This window comes from Wasmannia auropunctata, unplaced genomic scaffold (genome assembly GCF_000956235.1).
Source record: "Wasmannia auropunctata unplaced genomic scaffold, wasmannia.A_1.0 LD335990.1, whole genome shotgun sequence".
In the NCBI taxonomy this organism is placed as follows: Eukaryota; Metazoa; Arthropoda; class Insecta; order Hymenoptera; family Formicidae; genus Wasmannia; species Wasmannia auropunctata.
The window spans coordinates 497,026-514,049 of NW_012026900.1; the positions used below are offsets into that span (position 1 = coordinate 497,026).

Below are 17,024 nucleotides of genomic sequence, written 5' to 3' on the forward strand. Positions count from 1 at the left end.
CAGAACGCATTGAAAAGGTCTCTCCTTCTGATGCGCCTTTATCATATGCTTCTGCAATTTCTCCTCATTGTCGAAAATTTTATCGCACTCCTCGCAGCAATTTTCGGTCTTCGAATTCCTCTCGTGATCTTGTCTATGCTTCAAAAACTGCAACTTCTTGAGCATTTGCTTCCCACAAATTTCACACTCGTAAACCGCCGCACGCTTGCGACTCGAATCGTGTTCGGAAACCCGTTTTATGACACGTATCTTCGACGCAGATTCTAGTTTGTCGCCCGAATCTTCAGTCCTATATTCGATCGTTTCCATAACTATTTCTTGATGATCAACGTGATATTCTTCCATCGTAGGTACCTCGTCTTGATATTCTAACTCTATACCTTGCAATTCGAGCGGGTTCAGCTTTACGTCTTCCATGTCAATCTCTTCGCACCTGTAATAAATAATATCTGTCAACAGCGCGAGAAAGTAACGGATAATTGTGTTAAAACATAATATTCAGTTGACAATTAATTTACTTGAGCTAAGCTTTTTTTACATTCTTGATAAGTTTTTCACAGGAGGCACTTTCATACTTATTGAGTCAATCATGGCTGTCATGGGAGTCAATCAATTTGACCGTCACTACTTGATTTGATTTTTATTCGAAATTAAATGATAACAACTTGAAACTATTTTAAAAAAGTTTAAATTTCTAATCGTATATATATTGTACTTTTAAAGCTAAATACTGTAAAATTTCGTGCTTTATGAAGTTCATATGAACTTTTCTTCACATTTTTATAAATTATACTGTTCACTATCTACAAAGATACAATCTACGCTCTAAAGATACACTTTACAACACAATTATAATTAACACTTCTTTTTCAATATACAATTTTTGTTTATAACAGTTTTACATTTTTACCTGAATAGTTTTCATATAATAATTTATGTTTCAACTGATTGTTTTTACTAGCTCGATTACTAATTTTTGGCTACTATCTAAAATTTCTTCTCATTCTTCTAATTTATTTCAACAATCTTAGTTGTATATTTAAATTAATTCTAAAATGATTAAAAATGGAGAATAAATTATTAATAACATGACAAATTGTACAAGCACATTAAGATTTATTGCATTATATATACAACGTACGCAGTACAATACATAGTATTGCATTGAAAATAGTACTAACAAAGAAGTAAAAATGATACTGCATTTGAAAAAATGATTTATTTAACTGCCTAATCAATATTTTAAATAACCATACAAAAACAAATATTTTTTAATTTTACATGCAATGTTGTATTAAGTACTAACATATTACAGTTTGAGATTAATTATATAAAATAAAGAACAATAAAAAAAAAAAACATGTCATTGATAAAATTTAAGACTTTTTGCGGTCGTACCTTGATTTGTTGCCACTCAATTAAATTCATAAATAACTTCATATTTTCATACAGCTGTCTTGACATAACTTAGAATGTAATTAATGTCATTAATTAACCGTTCATATCATAAAAAGCATGTAATAACAAATATTGACATGAAATAATAATTCTATTCAGTGAATTAACGCAATGTACATCGTACAAAATATGTAATTAATAAATTACATTAATCATCAATGTCATAAAACAAATATGAATAATCAATTCGAATAGGATTTTAAAAGATTTTGAAGGAAAAAAAAAAGAACATGCTAAAAAAGAAAATGCTATTATTTAGGAGTCTCGTGTCTCCGAAGATGCGCACTAAGACTGCCCCGCTGAGTGAAACGTTTCTCGCAGATTTTGCACTTGTAAGGTTTTTCACCAGTATGAGTTCGCCGATGTTTAATCAGATACTTCCTGGCGCTGAACGCCTTGCCACAAAACTCACAAATCTCCGGTTTCTCGCCAGTGTGTATCCTAATATGAGTCTTCATGTACTGCCGTCTGATCAGCTTGCCACACACTTCACATGCCACCTGATTCTCGCCGGTGTGCGTCCACATGTGCTCCTTGTAGCAATAGCTGTAGACTGTCTCGAAGCTGCATATCTCGCACTTGAATTTCTTCCTCGTCTCGGGCTGACTATGAATCATCTTCATGTGATTACGGAGGTAGACTCGATTGCCGAAGGACTTGTGGCAGATCTCGCAGGTGCAGGGCTTGTCGTCGGTGTGCGCGGTCATGTGAGTCTTCAGCGTTGCCTTCAAGTAAAAGCCCTTGTTACAAATCTCGCAGAACTCGGTAAACTCCTTGTTATGCCGCCTGATGTGAAGCCTCAGATAGTAATCCGACGTCAGCTTCGCGCCGCACACGTGACAAACGTGCGGTGCGCCGTGTAACGTTTTGTGTACGTTCAAGTACCTTTGCTTCTTGAATACCTTGTGACATTGATCACACTTAACGGGACCTGGCGACTTCTCTCGGGATTCCTCGTTCTCCTCTCGAGTCGTCTTGATTTCTGTCTCGTTGCATTCTTGCTTCTTTTGCGTGGCCGCAGGATACCTACATCGTATCCGGCGATGATTACTCAATTGCACCTTTTTCGAGAACGTCCGCCCGCATACGTCGCACTCGTGTTTCTTTTCCGCTTGACGTAACGCTTGTCGGGTTCTAAGTATCGATTGCTCTGTTCTATGCACTATCAAACTGGCTTCTGTATCAAAATCTTCGTTGCACGAATCACAGTGATATGCGGTTACCTCCTGAACGAGAATAGTTTCGTCGTCAATCTTTTGGAAGATAACGAAGGATGCGCCTTGATCCTCTCTTTTTATCGCAAATTTTTTCTGCCGTGTTCTAGAACTCCGTTTTTTAGTTCTGAAAAGAAATGAACACGAATTATATTTTTAATTAAAATATAAGTGGACGCATTTCAACATTTATTTTAATCATTTCGCGTCATGTGTTAGATAATAGTCATTATTCAAGAGATAGGGGATACAGTTAGAAAAAAATTATATAAAGCAAATTATGTAAAGTGAACTTAATTTAAAATTTAAGCAAAAAGGCGTATTTTTATGTTCATTAAAATCTTCAGGTGCAATAAAAAGTTTAATAAGTAAAATTGCCAATATAAAATATTAAAACCTTTTTACTTACTGTACAATTTCAGAGCTGCGATCTCAGTGACACATCGAGTCAGAGACTTCATATCATAAAATAATTATTGCAAAACAAAATTTATACGAACAAAGAAAACTTATGCGTAAGTCTAAGAAAGGTAAATATACAATTTTTAATATTATATGTCAATCCTTTTTAAAGATATTAAATCATTTATATAAAAGAGAAAAAAAACAAAGTATAACAAATTATCTCAAGAGTATTGTCCACAAAATCAAATTACTTCAAAAATTCAACATTTTATTAATTATAATTTATGAAAATATTTTTATATATTTAGAGTTTTAAAGAAATTTTCAATAAGAATAATTCTATAAAATTATAACACTTCTTATGAAATTAGCACTTGGTTACATAAAAATAATACTAGAATAGTGTAAACCATATAAAACTAAAACAAGTTATTGTTCTTTATAAAAAATACCCAAAAATATGAAATTTTGTAAACGTTGTATAACAAAATAGACTAATAGTTGAAATAAGTATTAATAGATGAAAAAGTATTTTTGCCAGTTTTTCTTTGATTCCTCTCAATATGTCTCAAGTTAAATAATATAAGACACAAAAAAAAATTAATGTTTTCAAGAATATATGTTAAAATTTAAATGCTGCTTATAACAATCATGAGAGATGAGAAAGAATTATATAATATTATTTAACCATTACTTAAATTTTTCTTATAGAAAGTAGTAACATAATAAAGAAAATTATTGTATTGAAAAAAAATTAAATGTCTTTAATATGATATAATTAACGATTAATTTTTCTGTTATCACACAATTATAATACCAACAAAAATTTTTTTAATCTATTAAAAAATAAACTATTTTAATTAAAAATTTTATTTTATTATAAAGAAAGATAAATAAAAGCAAAATAATTACATTATTTATAAATGAATTTCACCAGAAGATAATAAATATAAAATATGTATTTATATATGTTATGCAAAATCTAAGCAAATTTCTTTAGACATTATCGTATCATTAATCATCTATAATAGATTTATTCCAGTAATTTTACATATAATCGTGTTATATAATTATATATAACTTTCTTTTATTTAAACAATGATATATATAACAATAAAGGCACTGGAATTTTATTTCCGGTAATTGTTTAATAAACATTTGTAACAATAAGGCAAGTATCACACTCATTTTAAGAGTGTACAATTATTTACACTAGAACATATCATTAATGATCTTCTATAAAGATGCGCACGTAGTAAATATTGAATAAATAATCATCTGTCTATAAGTCGCATTATAAATAAAAATATAAGCATAAATTTAAAAAAATACTGTGTCAATAATATAATTAAAAAATTATGGACGGTTTATTACAGTTTGTGATGTCACTTGCGTTTTCTGATGTTTTTGAACGTGATAAACAAACCACTGATCAGTATATAGATCAGTATTGTGAATATGCAAATGAGAACTATTTATTGGTTCGATTTCTTATTATTTCGATGTCTTCATGATCTGTTTCTAAAACTAACTAATATTTCATTGGTAAATCTTTCAAAATTTGATTAACTTTTACAAAATAATTTATTTTTTAATGAAGATCTTGCATTACATAGTTTGCAAGATATTTTGTTTAATGATTCTTTGATCGATAACTACTCACCAACCACAATAAATAGTTGGCATTATCTTGTAATTCTTTAAAATTAGATATTGTGTATAAACATCAACAATATCATCTGTCAGACTTTTCAGAGAAATGCGAGGTACCTACCTCTCTTAAACTGAATCAGTGAAAATTTCGATAATTAAAACAAGATAATGCAGGACTTCACTAAATATCAGTATTTCATTTTTTATTTTCAATGTAGGTGATTCAATGATACTCACACTTTGCTCTTTCATCTTCTCACTGATAACTAAGAAAACTAAATTTTACAATTTATTATATAATTTGTAAAATTAATTATACATATTCGCGTTATATATAGTTTAGAAGGTTTTCTGTATGTTAAATTACTATTTTTTAGGAGAGATTGTCACATTTAAAGCTGTAACTATTATTCAAACTGAGAATCATATGTTACATTTTATTTATCTAAACCTGCTACTGTTCACGATTTGCAGCAGTCTAATATCACAAAACAACGTAATTGCTTCCAGTAAGATTTCACTAAAAATGCAATGTTACACAATAGTTGACAACTTCTACTTTACTCTTCACTACTTTCAGTCATAATACACTGATTCCATTTAAGAGAGACCCTAACTCGATAAAAATATTTGTTCGTATTTTAACAAATCAATGCATGTTACAAGCATACTTTCCATCTAATTTTACATGGCGTAAAAAATATCACTACAAAAGCGAGTTTGTGCCTTACAATATACTTCCACCAGTTATCCTCTAGAATTCAAAAGCTTATCGATTTGTGTAGATTGCAAAGTACCAGTCATTTTATATCTAGCGTTTTCTTCACATCTGCTAATATCACCTAAGCGTTGATAAAACATAAAAAAAAGCACACAAACTAAATTACATAAAAAAATATGGGTCTATTTTAGTAAAATTGTCCTAACTACAACATTATAGTGACGGTTTCGAGCGGCAATGATTCTTGTTGCTGCTGCGAACTCTGCTGCTGCTGTACCTGCTGTTGCTGCTGCTCCTGCTGCTGCCGGGCGTTTTGTTTCGCGTGCGTTTTCAGATGCGAGTTCAGCATCGTTTTCGAAGCGAACGATTTGTGACAGCACGTGCAGGGATAAGGTCGATCGCCCGTATGACCCCGTAGATGCACCACCAACGTAGTCCGTTGAGTAAACCTTTTGTTGCAGTGGGTGCACTGATGAGGCTTCTCGCCTGTGTGCGTGCGACGGTGCACGCTCAGGTAATTCTGCGAGATGAAACCCTTGCCACAAATGTCGCAAACGTGTGGCTTCTCGCCGGTGTGCTTCCGTAGATGCACCGCGAGATAAGTCTTGCTGGACACGGACTTGCCGCACGTCTTGCACACATATTCATTTTGCGGTCCCACATTGCCGTGAGTCTTCATGTGTACCAGCAACACCTGCTTTCGGGAGAAACGCTTGTTACACAGCTCGCAGTGGTGCTTCCTCTGCGGCGGCACGTAATCCGGCTGATGCAGCTTCGTGTGCAGCCGTAGACCTTGGCGGTAGCGAAACGTGGCGTTACACACGTCGCACTGAAACGGCTTTTCACGCGAGTGCGACAGCATGTGTACCTGGCAGTTGCTCTTGCTCTGAAACTGCTCGCCGCACACCTCGCACTGATACTTGTAATCGGACACGTGGCACCGCCGCTCGTGGGCGATCAGGCTCTCCCTGACCGAGGTCAGGTAGCCGCAGTTGTCGCAGCTGAAACACTCCTCCTCGGAAAGGTGTTCCTTCTGGTGTTCATACAGCTCCAACGTCGTCGCGAAGCTGCAGCCGCAATTCTCGCAGACCAATTGCTCGTCCTGCTGCGGCTGCGCTTGGGACTCTTCCGAATGGGACTCGTGCGTCTCTAAGTGCAAATTAAGAGCCTGTTCGGAGACGAAACTGTCACCGCAGAATTCGCACTGCAGGACGCTCTCGTGAGCGTCAAGAGCGAGCATTTCCGTCGTCTCCACCTTCGAGTGCAACGGTTCCGCTATCAGTAACTGCGTATGACCCCGGACAAAGATCTGCTTGAACTCGCTGGGACTGCATTGCTGCCGATCCTGAGGCAGCACCGTGAGTTTTGACACAAAATATCTGGAAAGAAGAGAGACACAAACGGAAGTCAATCAGTGCTCGTTCCACGCCGCCTCTTTCGTTCTTTTATCGTTGCCTTAATCAGGGGCTTACGTGGTAAGCGAGATATGTACAGGGACGATCAGCTGAACACTCGTGCTCGATTGTATGGAAGTTGGGTAGTTAATAAAGCGCCTCTCACTTGTGATTTCCAGTATTCTCTTTATTACGTAGCCATCTGCATTCTACCGTTTCTCATCGATGTCTATTATACAATGGATTATTCGCGAGCGAACACCATTGTCTTCTGTACCATTTGTTGTACTTGCAGCCTTGCTTACATGACCCTTGTAACATACAATTCTACAAAATACCGCTTATATTCTAGGCTTTCTTAATATTAATACGTATACTGTGTTCATATTGTGTTCATCAATAAAATGCCTAGTCTTAAAACAATACTAATTATATTAACAACCATACCACATTTTCGTTTCTCCTATAGGTGCATAATCTCACTATTTCTTGCTTACAGTATTTACAAAATGTTGCATTATTATCATACGAGCCATAAATTCAATTAAGAGATTTGACAAATTTTAAGTCAGTCGCCTTCTCCTAATAAGTTTGATTATCAAAGTAAAATTTTGCTGTGCCTCCATAATTTTTAATGTTAAATACTCTTGCAGATAAGTTGATTTTCAACTTAAAAATTAATATTAATTAAAACTCTATTCTATAAAAAAAATACTGTAATTAAAAGCGTTTGATCCGTTAGTCATAAAATTTAATTGATTAAAATTTTGATTTCCAATATTCGATATAAATAATTTACATTTTTTTAGCTGAGCTATTAGCATCTAAGATCGAAAAAACATTAGATTTCTATAGAAATACCCTGTATAACATTTATAAATGTACATTCTCTATTTTTCTCCTCACTCTTTTAAAATAATTTATTATTTAATTTAACGTAATTATATAAAAAATTATTATTTTATAGAGCTACAACTTTTTTTTCTTTTCTTAGCTACAGAAAAGAACAAAGAATCAATTAATTGTAATCAATGTCGGGAAAAATCTTGAAATATACAAAATTATGAATCTTTCGCTATACACGTATTACATTAAATTAGATATTGTTCGCAAAGCAATAAATTTTACTTACGTACTGTTAGTAAAAGTTTCGCATTAGAGAAAATTGTTTCCGTTAATTATTCTTGAACGTTAATATTTTAGTCTACATTTCTAAAATCTAAATTATAGATTAGTATTGAAAAATGTCAAATTTAAGCGACCGATCACTGAAGAAAAGATGGTGCAAATACTTACAAACATTTTATGCTTTTTATTGACTGTATTCATATGCAAATTACAAAAAAAAACAGATGTATAAAGTAATGATTTAAAAGTTAAAATTTTTCGCATTAATACATGTTTCCGTATGGCTCTTATTTTAATATTAAAAGGTATGTTTCCTAAATTCAATTTATTAAATAGAAAAGTAATTTATTCTTTAAAGCTAAGGCTCTTACTGACCTTGCGATCACGTTAGATTGCAGTCAATAGTGAGAAAATATATAAAAAAATTCTTATAAATTATATTAAATATATATATTTTTAATAAAACAATATTTCCATCTAGTAGACACTTCTAAAATATATCGAAACATATCTTTTCAGGATAAAATAAAATATCTATTTTAATTAAATATATGTCAATATTAGTTTGTTTCGTTTTTGGATTCAACACAATTCAGTTCTAAATATATTAGCATTTAAAATCAAAAATAATTTTCTTAAAATAGAAATAGAAATAAAAATAAACCTCATTACCAAAATACAGATATCTTATCAATATATTTTACAAATCTATTCTATAAATTGCAAATGTTTTATTTAAAAAAATATTTTAATACAAGAAATTTCTTTATGTATTTTATCATTTCTGACAATAACTGCAACGAATAAGCAAGAATCTGTAGTGTACAACTCTTTGTTATTAAAAATAAGACATAATTAAAGATAATCTCATCAAGTATTAACTACATTTTTAAAATACATTTGAAAATTGTGTAAATATATTAGAGTAAATATTCTAATTATAAGAATATGTAAAATATGTTTGCAAAAAATATTGTCAATTTTAACTAATTGGCAACATACCTAGACGCATATATAACGTACATTTGCAAAAATGCAGTCTAGTATGTTACTTTAATAGGAAAAAATACGTTTGTAAAGCGATAAAGTCAAAGAATCACTGCGAAAAGTGAACAAACACTATTTATTCTATCTGCAAATCTATCTTCGAATTGCACTTAACTTCTAGGACTAAATCTAGATATATAAGCGTCTTCATACTTACATGTCACATTTACGTAATTAATGTTATACGTTCTACCCTGTCTTTCATCTTATATTAATTAAAGGCACCTGAATTCAATTATAACGTTGAAACTAATTACGTATTATAGTTTAGCAATCAACAGTTTAATCAATATAATTAAAAATGTAATATTAATGTGAAGTACAAAAATAATTATTCACTTATTTTCAAATTATTTTTAAAATTTCAATTTATCTCACGATAAAAAATAATTTAGACAATTGGACTTTTAGGCACTTTTTTCGTATTATTGCGCAGGTACTACCTTCTTTTATTAGAAACTGAATTACGCCATATTTACTTTCATTTAGAAAGATATTCCGCCTCACGTCTATAATATTAACATTACTCTAAATATTTTGTATAATATACAAACGATATCACAGTGATGACAACATTTATGATTACAGCATGTAGTTGCTTACATATTTTTATCGTGATTTTGATTTGGTTACCAAGTATATTTTATCCGAAACTATATGAAGTTATATATTATGTAGACGTATTCATAAAAAAAATTAATTTATATATTTTAATTTATTTGCCATATTTATTGTATTGCGAGTAACTTGAGTAATTTTAGGCACTTAGATATCAACACTCTATATAATTTTGTATTAAAAAACAAAAAAGATTACTTCCAATCAAAAGTATTTTAATTTTTATAGCTTTTTATTTTCAACAAAATATTTGTTTCTAAAAAATTATATACATCCGCTATTAAACAGTTTCAATAGACAATTAGAAAAAAGTCAATTATTTTAATCTTACTTTTGTGGATTTTTCTTTTTGTTTTAAATTATATCAAATAGCTTTAATTAGAATTGATATAAACTTTGATATCATATTTTTCTTTAGAGTGTTGACAAGATTCTGAGATCAAATAAGGCTCTTCGTTATCTCTCTCTCTCTCTCTCTCTCTAAAATATATCCATTGCGTCTTGAATTTAATCACGACAATCGACTCAGTGCTTCTTCATGTGATTAAGCATAATCGTTCGCGTGACAAATCCCTTTCCGCACAGCGTGCAGGTGTATGGACGCTCTCCCGTATGATAACGTCGGTGCACGGTGAGCGTCGACGCCTGCGTGAACGATTTGCCGCACATGGCACAGAGATACGGTCTCTCACCGGTGTGGATGCGCTGATGCACCACATAATACTTGCGATGCGTGAAGCCCTTGCCGCACACGTCGCAGACCAGTGGTCGCGACCTGTGCACCGCCTTATGCGTGGTCAGTGATTCAGCGGTCGTGAATTGCTTGGAGCACGAATCGCAGGGGTAAGAAGGTATGGACTTGGCGGGGATCACCGGACCGCCGCCGACGCCGCCGCCTCCGGCAACACCGAGATTGCCAGCTACCATCGTATCGACGGGCGACGACACCGCGTTAGTACCCGCGACTATCCGATTGTCATTACTCGCCGGCAAAGGTCTGTGGGTTTTCGCGTGGTGATTGTACAAGTTGCGCGTCTCGAAGCGCATCAGACATCTCGGGCAGGAGTAGGGTTTCTCCTGGCCGATCTCCTGGTGCATCCTCCGGTGACGTTCCAGTAGCGTGCGATACCGAAAGGTGGCCTGACAGAGATCGCAGGCGAACGTTTTTTCCATGTTACCGCCACCACCACCACCGCCGCCGCCGCCGCCACCGGGCAAAGTGACGAGACTGGCCGAGGTCGACGCGCACGTGGGCACGGGCGCGGAATGCGTGACCTCGTGCATCCTCAGGTGATTCAGGGCGACGAAGGTCCGCGAGCAGACCGCGCACGAGTAACGCGGCTGATTCTCGATACCGTGCTCGTATTCCGGACGCGCGGTATGACTCGTTCGTATGTGGTAATTCAGCTTAACGACGCTTCGGAACTCCAGCCCGCACGTGGAGCAGGGATAGGTAAAGATCTGCACCTGATCGAGCAGCGACTGGTCCTGACAGACGGACGGGAAATGCGGGGGGAGTAACGTCGACGTTAGCATCGACGAAGGTTGGTTCGAGAATATCGAGTTGGTTTGTAGGAGATTACAATTGACGGACATACCGACCTCGCCGATCTCGGGCGAGGGCGAGAGAATCTGACGCAGCATCCCCGACAATCCGCCGAAGGTCTCTCCTCCTTCCCTGAAATTGACAAAACCCAAGGACATTGCAACGGAGAACGACCCGTGGGCACACACAGCTTTTTGTCTTTTGATTCTGTTTTTTTTTTGTGATCATTACAAGTATATCTTGCATACAGGCGGTGATGAGAGAAAGAGAAAGAGAAAAACAGAGAGATAGATAGATAGATAGATATTATGCTTATGTGAGTGCTGCAAGGTGGCCGGTGCAAGGTGCTTGGGCATTGCTGGCATCCCTGTCGAAACGCAGCAATAATGTGTTACAAGAGCGCACGTGCGAATCGAAAAAGTCGTCGCGGTTGTCGTCTAAGTCAAACACAGCATTGGAAGTTTCATCATCCGCTACGTGAATACTCATCAAGCTTTCCGAATTCATAAGGCTTACATGATAATATTTAAATATTATTGAATGAACAATATTACGATATGATAAAAATGACTTATTAGTTACGATACGGAATGATCTTGTAAACCTGTAGTCTCATGTCGAGTTAGTTAATAATAATCGTTTAAATTATAATTAAAGGTATGTACATAAAAGTATGTATACATATATATTATATATCCCCTAACGATACAGCAGAAGGGAAAAGTAAAGATAAATTTGGCAGAGTTCGAGAAAAGCAAATTTTTACTCAAAAGACTCACTAATAACTTAGGAACATGTTAAAAACGCATTAAATCAGGTACAGAAAAATCTCACCTTCATAAGTAATCCACTATGACATGGCATCTTCTTCTCATTTGCCCAGTGTAAAACGGACCATGATTTTTCACATGTATACTCGTGTCCAACACATTGTTTTAATGTCATTTTAACATATCACAGATGCTCGAAACAAGATAAAAAAACGCAATTAGAAACTGCGCAATAAGAATGGCAAAAGAGAAAATTGAATGTATTATTCAGTACTTTAGAGTGAAAAATGACAATGAAAATTTGGCGCATTAAGAGCACAAAAAATGCTATGCATCAATTTTTCATGTATCAAGGTACTCACAACTGAACAGTACAATTTTCTCTATTCACAAAAGCATAAAAAAAATCCATGACAGAAAATGGCATTTAGAATATGCCCAAAATATTACGAAATGTATATCAAATACTGCTGCCAATTCAAGGCGCAACAAACATTTAGCAAGATTTTCGCACACTTTATTTCGAATGCAAAAAACCGGCGCAAGTGTAATGCAAGCCTGGTTTACCATTCGTTAAAAAAATTATCCCTCGCGATATATTTTTTGCACTTGTAAGAGCGCGCAAAATAATACGCGCAATTCAAGCAATGTGCGAGTACGATAAAATATAATTTGTAATAACATCGTGTCAAAACATTTAAGAGAATCAAATTTAAGAGATAAATGGCATCGCTTAAACTTATTACAAATAACGATGCAAATTCGCGTAACGACATTATTGATACAAATCCGCAATAATTTCTTTTGCATATAACAGATAGTTTATAAATAAAATAGAATATAAAATGTAGAAAAGAATGATACTCGCCTTTGTGTTTACAATGTGAAAAAATCCTCTTGATTCGGCAGTCTCTTAACGGACGATTTGTTCTTTTGTTTTGTGGAAATCTTCGAATCGGAAGAAATACGATCCTTCATCTTCTTCAACATCGAGATTCTTAACCATTCTTAACCGATTTGTTTTTTTTTTTTCCGGTTATTATACACTATTGCGCAATTACTTTATCGTCCGGCAAACACCGGTTCGTACGCAAAATTTATTAACGATCTCGTGGAACACGAATTTTTTTTGCGTCAATTAAAAGGTAACTCTTAAGATTAATCGCAACATTAATATAAGTAATACAGTGTCCTGGCAATATCGTAAAGCGCAGGCGTCGGAAAGCACGAAGATTATAAATCAGAAGTAGTAGATGTACGTTGCATCAATTAAAATATCTATCGTCTGTGATTTTTGGATCGGCCGAATATCGGTCATGTGCGGCATTTAGTGCCATCACGTAAGCGTGGGAATATTAATATCGACAACATGTAAACATTTGATTTCTGAGTGGACAGAGAGATCAGGCTGGTTTCTCTCAGACATCGTTACTGCTGGACGAGAAATTAATCCCTTTCTCTTATCAAGTATGTGGATAATCCAGAGAAATCCCTCTATCCCTTTTTTTTTGCACATATATAAATAATATCTAACATAAAATCCATTTCGATTAAAGTATAAAATTAGTACGAAGTATATATCTTTAAGGTTTAAAGAACAGCGTTAGAAAAATTGATATTGAGATTGTTTCATCGAAATGCACTCTATGTACATGCTACCACATGTAAAAGTAGTAAGGTGCTTAGCAATTTGTATTCTAAACTCAATTACTCCTTTTAAATTTGTTTGAATTACAAAATCGTTTAAAAATAATGTATTTATATATTATATATAGAAGATAATTTGTATAAATTGCTAAACACCTAGGGCCAAAGATGGTTGTGGGGTGTGTCCAAACTTACCTTGTGTTCACCTGCGTCTTACATTTATAAGAATTCAAGCTCAAAATTATTATCTAATTATTATTATTATTATCTATCTTGCATTTGCAGTTCTAGCTTTGATAATTCTCTTTCAAGATTTATTACCAAAATTATCAAAATTTATATTAAAAAAAGCAATATGTATAATATACTTAAAAACAGAGCAGCAATATTCTCAGATATGCACATTAAATATTGTTTTTCTTAGAAATAAATATATTACGATGCTATTGGTAATTTGTTAGAATTATTAAAATTATTTTTCTATAATTTATTATCGTACAATATACATCATTAAATTTATTCCATTCATATCACTAATTTCATTCAAGTTTATGTATTTATGGTTATGTATATATTCAAGGTTATGTATTTATTTTAAAACTTCGAATAAAGTTGACGACAATGAGTCAATAAAACCAATGCAATGTTCATGTGATTGTGTATGTTTGCCACAACAATTGACACCTTTGGCCCTCAAACAGTAAAATAAGAACAGAAAACTCACCCAGTTTTCGGATCCACATCTGCTGTTTGTTGCATTACCATCTCGGGCATGTCGGCAATCTTCTGTTGCTGAAGTCCAGAAGGTCCTGCCTCGTCGCACGCCAAGGAAACGTTAACAAATGTCGTAGGCTCTATAGTTCTACTATTATTAGGATCTTCTTCACTTTCTTCTTTTATAGGTAGGCCTTAAAACAAAATTTCAAAAGTTTTTCTCTCTTTTTCTTATTTGGCCAAATTTTTTGCTATTTGCCTAGCAATTAAATACATAAGTTACAAGATGTAATGTCTAGTACAGATATATACCTTCATCTCCATCGCACTCATCGTCCGAGTTTTCATCCTCTTCACTGCTCTCCTCTTCTTCCTCTTGTTGCGTAGGCGCGTCAGTTTGATTTTGTGTAATTTGGTCGTGTGTCGTTTGTGTGCTTGGTCCAGCTACTGGTTGGACATTTTGTACAGAGCTACCACTGTTGTCCATAGGAACTGAGGTTATTTGTTGCTGGGTATTGCTCGACATCATCATGGGCATATTTAGACCCATGTTGTCCATCATACCCATATTCATATTGTTCTGATGTTCGCTTACTTGTTGCATCACAGTACCATCTAACCTGTTCTCGTTGCTCTGTTCTGGCTTCATTCCGTTCTGAAATTTAATGGAAAGCAAAAGGTATAAGTTTTATGTTTACAAAGGACTGAAAGTTTCAATAATAAACATAATATTAATATTTTGTCTCCTAATTTATTCAAATTTGTCTTTTTAATTATTACATCTGATCATCATATATCAAACATGACTATTTATCAATTACTCAAATTTATCAATTACTGAGTAATACAAAATTGAAAAAAAAATTGAAATACTTAAAAATATAAAAAGGATTAAGAACTTACAAGTGTACAATATGCAAAATATTATATCATTAGTTATCATCATTGCTAAGGTAAACATAGACAAAAGAAAAACTAAAACAAATGATTTTGAAAGGCCTTCTAGTTTCTACTACTGTACAGCATTATACAAGGTGTACATGGAATTTTTTCTAATGTTCGCCGAGAAAAATAATGAGACATTATTATAAATTATACGGAATAATATAAGTAATTACCGGATTGAGAATATTGTAACCCTGTTTGTCTTCCATGTTTACATCGCCTAGCCATTGCAGCAACTGTTTCTCGGCATTCGCCGTCGTATGCCAAAATTGATAACATAATTCTACTTTATACACACAGTCATCGCATATTTTTTTAGGTAATTTGTCTTCTCTGTTCACCTATAATCATAAAAAAAAATTTGTAAGACATAATTCATATACAAATGCACGAAATATTACATATATACATATATATATATATATATAAATATATATATATCAAAATTATATTTCTTTAATATATAACAACTAAAATTAAAATCAAAGAAAATTATATTCGCGCATTATTTATCGCGCCGATCCTCATTAAACTGTTATTTTTTAGATAATTATTCAAATTAGAGTTATTATCTATTTTACATATTACATTTTAATACAATTCATTAATATAATGTACATTAACGTATATTAGATTTATTAAATAACGTAGATTGCATAATATATTCATATTGTTATCGACTAGATTTCAATAAAATTGTGCTAAAATCGTCTTTCCGAAGCAACAAACACAAGAGACGCCATTAAACCGTGAGTGATCAACGAAAAGCTAATGGTCAATACACGCGTAGCGTTCGCTTCGCATTTCGATTCCTCTACCCATGCCTGTACATACTTGAACAAGCTCGGCGTGAATCGAGACCACGTTCTTACGATTACAAATAAACAAAAAAAAAAAAAATTCAAAGAATATATGGAAATATCGATCCGTGGGGTCAGCGGGGAGTCGGCGTTACGCGTTTCGTGAGCGTGGACAATGTCGGCGGCAAGATGTCGAAAACATCAACGGTCGGAGGGATCAATGGATTACGCGCGGTCCATCGCGAATTTTCCATCGGTCGGGTCTCTCGCGAGTAGCGGACGTCGTCGGCGTCGATTCGCGATCGAAACCGGGTGTATCCCTATCGAGCGACGTGTTTGCGAGGTGAAAAGCGCGGCAAAAGTGCGGTAGAATTATCAGCGGCATCACAAAGGCGACGGGCGACGACGAGCAACGAGGTCGGGTTCACACGCCGCGCGGACACGCGGCGTCATATCGCGTCGCATGTCGACGTGTCGCGGGGCTCTTCCCCGTCTACAGAGCGATTCAGAATACGCCCGAGAAACGACGAGGCCGGGATATCTCACGTCGCGGAGGTCGCGGATCCGCGAAAGGCGGATCGAAGCAAGATGGCGGAATTGCCGTAGCTGGTGGGCCGAATGGCGTAGTTAGCTTTCTTACCTTGACCGGCAAACAGGCGGTGATCTTGAGGAAGATCTGCCGCACGTCTCCCTCACCCCCGAAAATCGGCACGGAGACGCGGTCCTTCACGAGACACAGCCGGCACAGGTCCAGGTAGTCGAGGGAGGACATTTTACTGCGTAAAACGCCAGCTTCGAGACGCAAAGCCGCGCCCGTTGAACGCGTACGCCGTTCGCTGCGAATCCGTCCGTGTAGAGGGGCCCCGCGCCGCGCGTCGTTCACTACGCGTCGCTTCCCTAAACTGCACCTCGGCCGCGTCCGCCGCCCCTCGGCAGTCCCCGTCGGCTCGCCTCGGCCGCCGTC

The 17,024-nt window shown here is 35.0% G+C and overlaps 3 protein-coding genes across 3 annotated transcripts in view; all 3 read right to left on the reverse strand.

Annotated features, from left to right (window-relative positions):
- LOC105453976 (zinc finger protein 208-like) overlaps window positions 1-16,960 on the reverse strand; it is a 64,442-nt gene extending 47,482 nt beyond the window's left edge. Inside the window, exons 1-4 of the mRNA XM_011696286.1 lie at window positions 16,701-16,960; window positions 15,434-15,601; window positions 14,628-14,970; window positions 14,326-14,509 (exon numbers count right to left, since the gene is read on the reverse strand). Of these exons, the coding sequence (XP_011694588.1) occupies window positions 14,326-14,509; window positions 14,628-14,970; window positions 15,434-15,601; window positions 16,701-16,832 (827 nt within the window). The 5' untranslated portion in view covers window positions 16,833-16,960. The remainder of the gene's footprint in view (window positions 1-14,325; window positions 14,510-14,627; window positions 14,971-15,433; window positions 15,602-16,700) is intronic.
- LOC105453963 (zinc finger protein OZF-like) lies at window positions 4,087-7,751 on the reverse strand. The gene is made up of 2 exons (XM_011696269.1): window positions 6,924-7,751; window positions 4,087-6,830 (listed from the first exon to the last, which is right to left on the reverse strand). The coding sequence occupies exon 2, from the start codon at window positions 6,689-6,691 to the stop codon at window positions 5,657-5,659; it is 1,035 nt and encodes a 344-aa protein (XP_011694571.1). The 5' UTR covers window positions 6,692-6,830; window positions 6,924-7,751; the 3' UTR covers window positions 4,087-5,656.
- Window positions 9,396-14,319, reverse strand: LOC105453962 (endothelial zinc finger protein induced by tumor necrosis factor alpha-like). Its single transcript, XM_011696268.1, has one exon. The coding sequence runs from the start codon at window positions 11,340-11,342 to the stop codon at window positions 10,164-10,166; it is 1,179 nt and encodes a 392-aa protein (XP_011694570.1). The 5' UTR covers window positions 11,343-14,319; the 3' UTR covers window positions 9,396-10,163.
- Window positions 16,961-17,024: the final 64 nt, after the last annotated feature.

What these genes read in the sequence shown, in the direction of transcription:
- LOC105453963 (XM_011696269.1), bottom strand. Translation starts at nt 6,691, where the DNA reads ATGCTCGCTCTTGACGCTCACGAGAGCGTCCTGCAGTGCGAATTCTGC.
- LOC105453962 (XM_011696268.1), bottom strand. Translation starts at nt 11,342, where the DNA reads ATGTCCTTGGGTTTTGTCAATTTCAGGGAAGGAGGAGAGACCTTCGGC.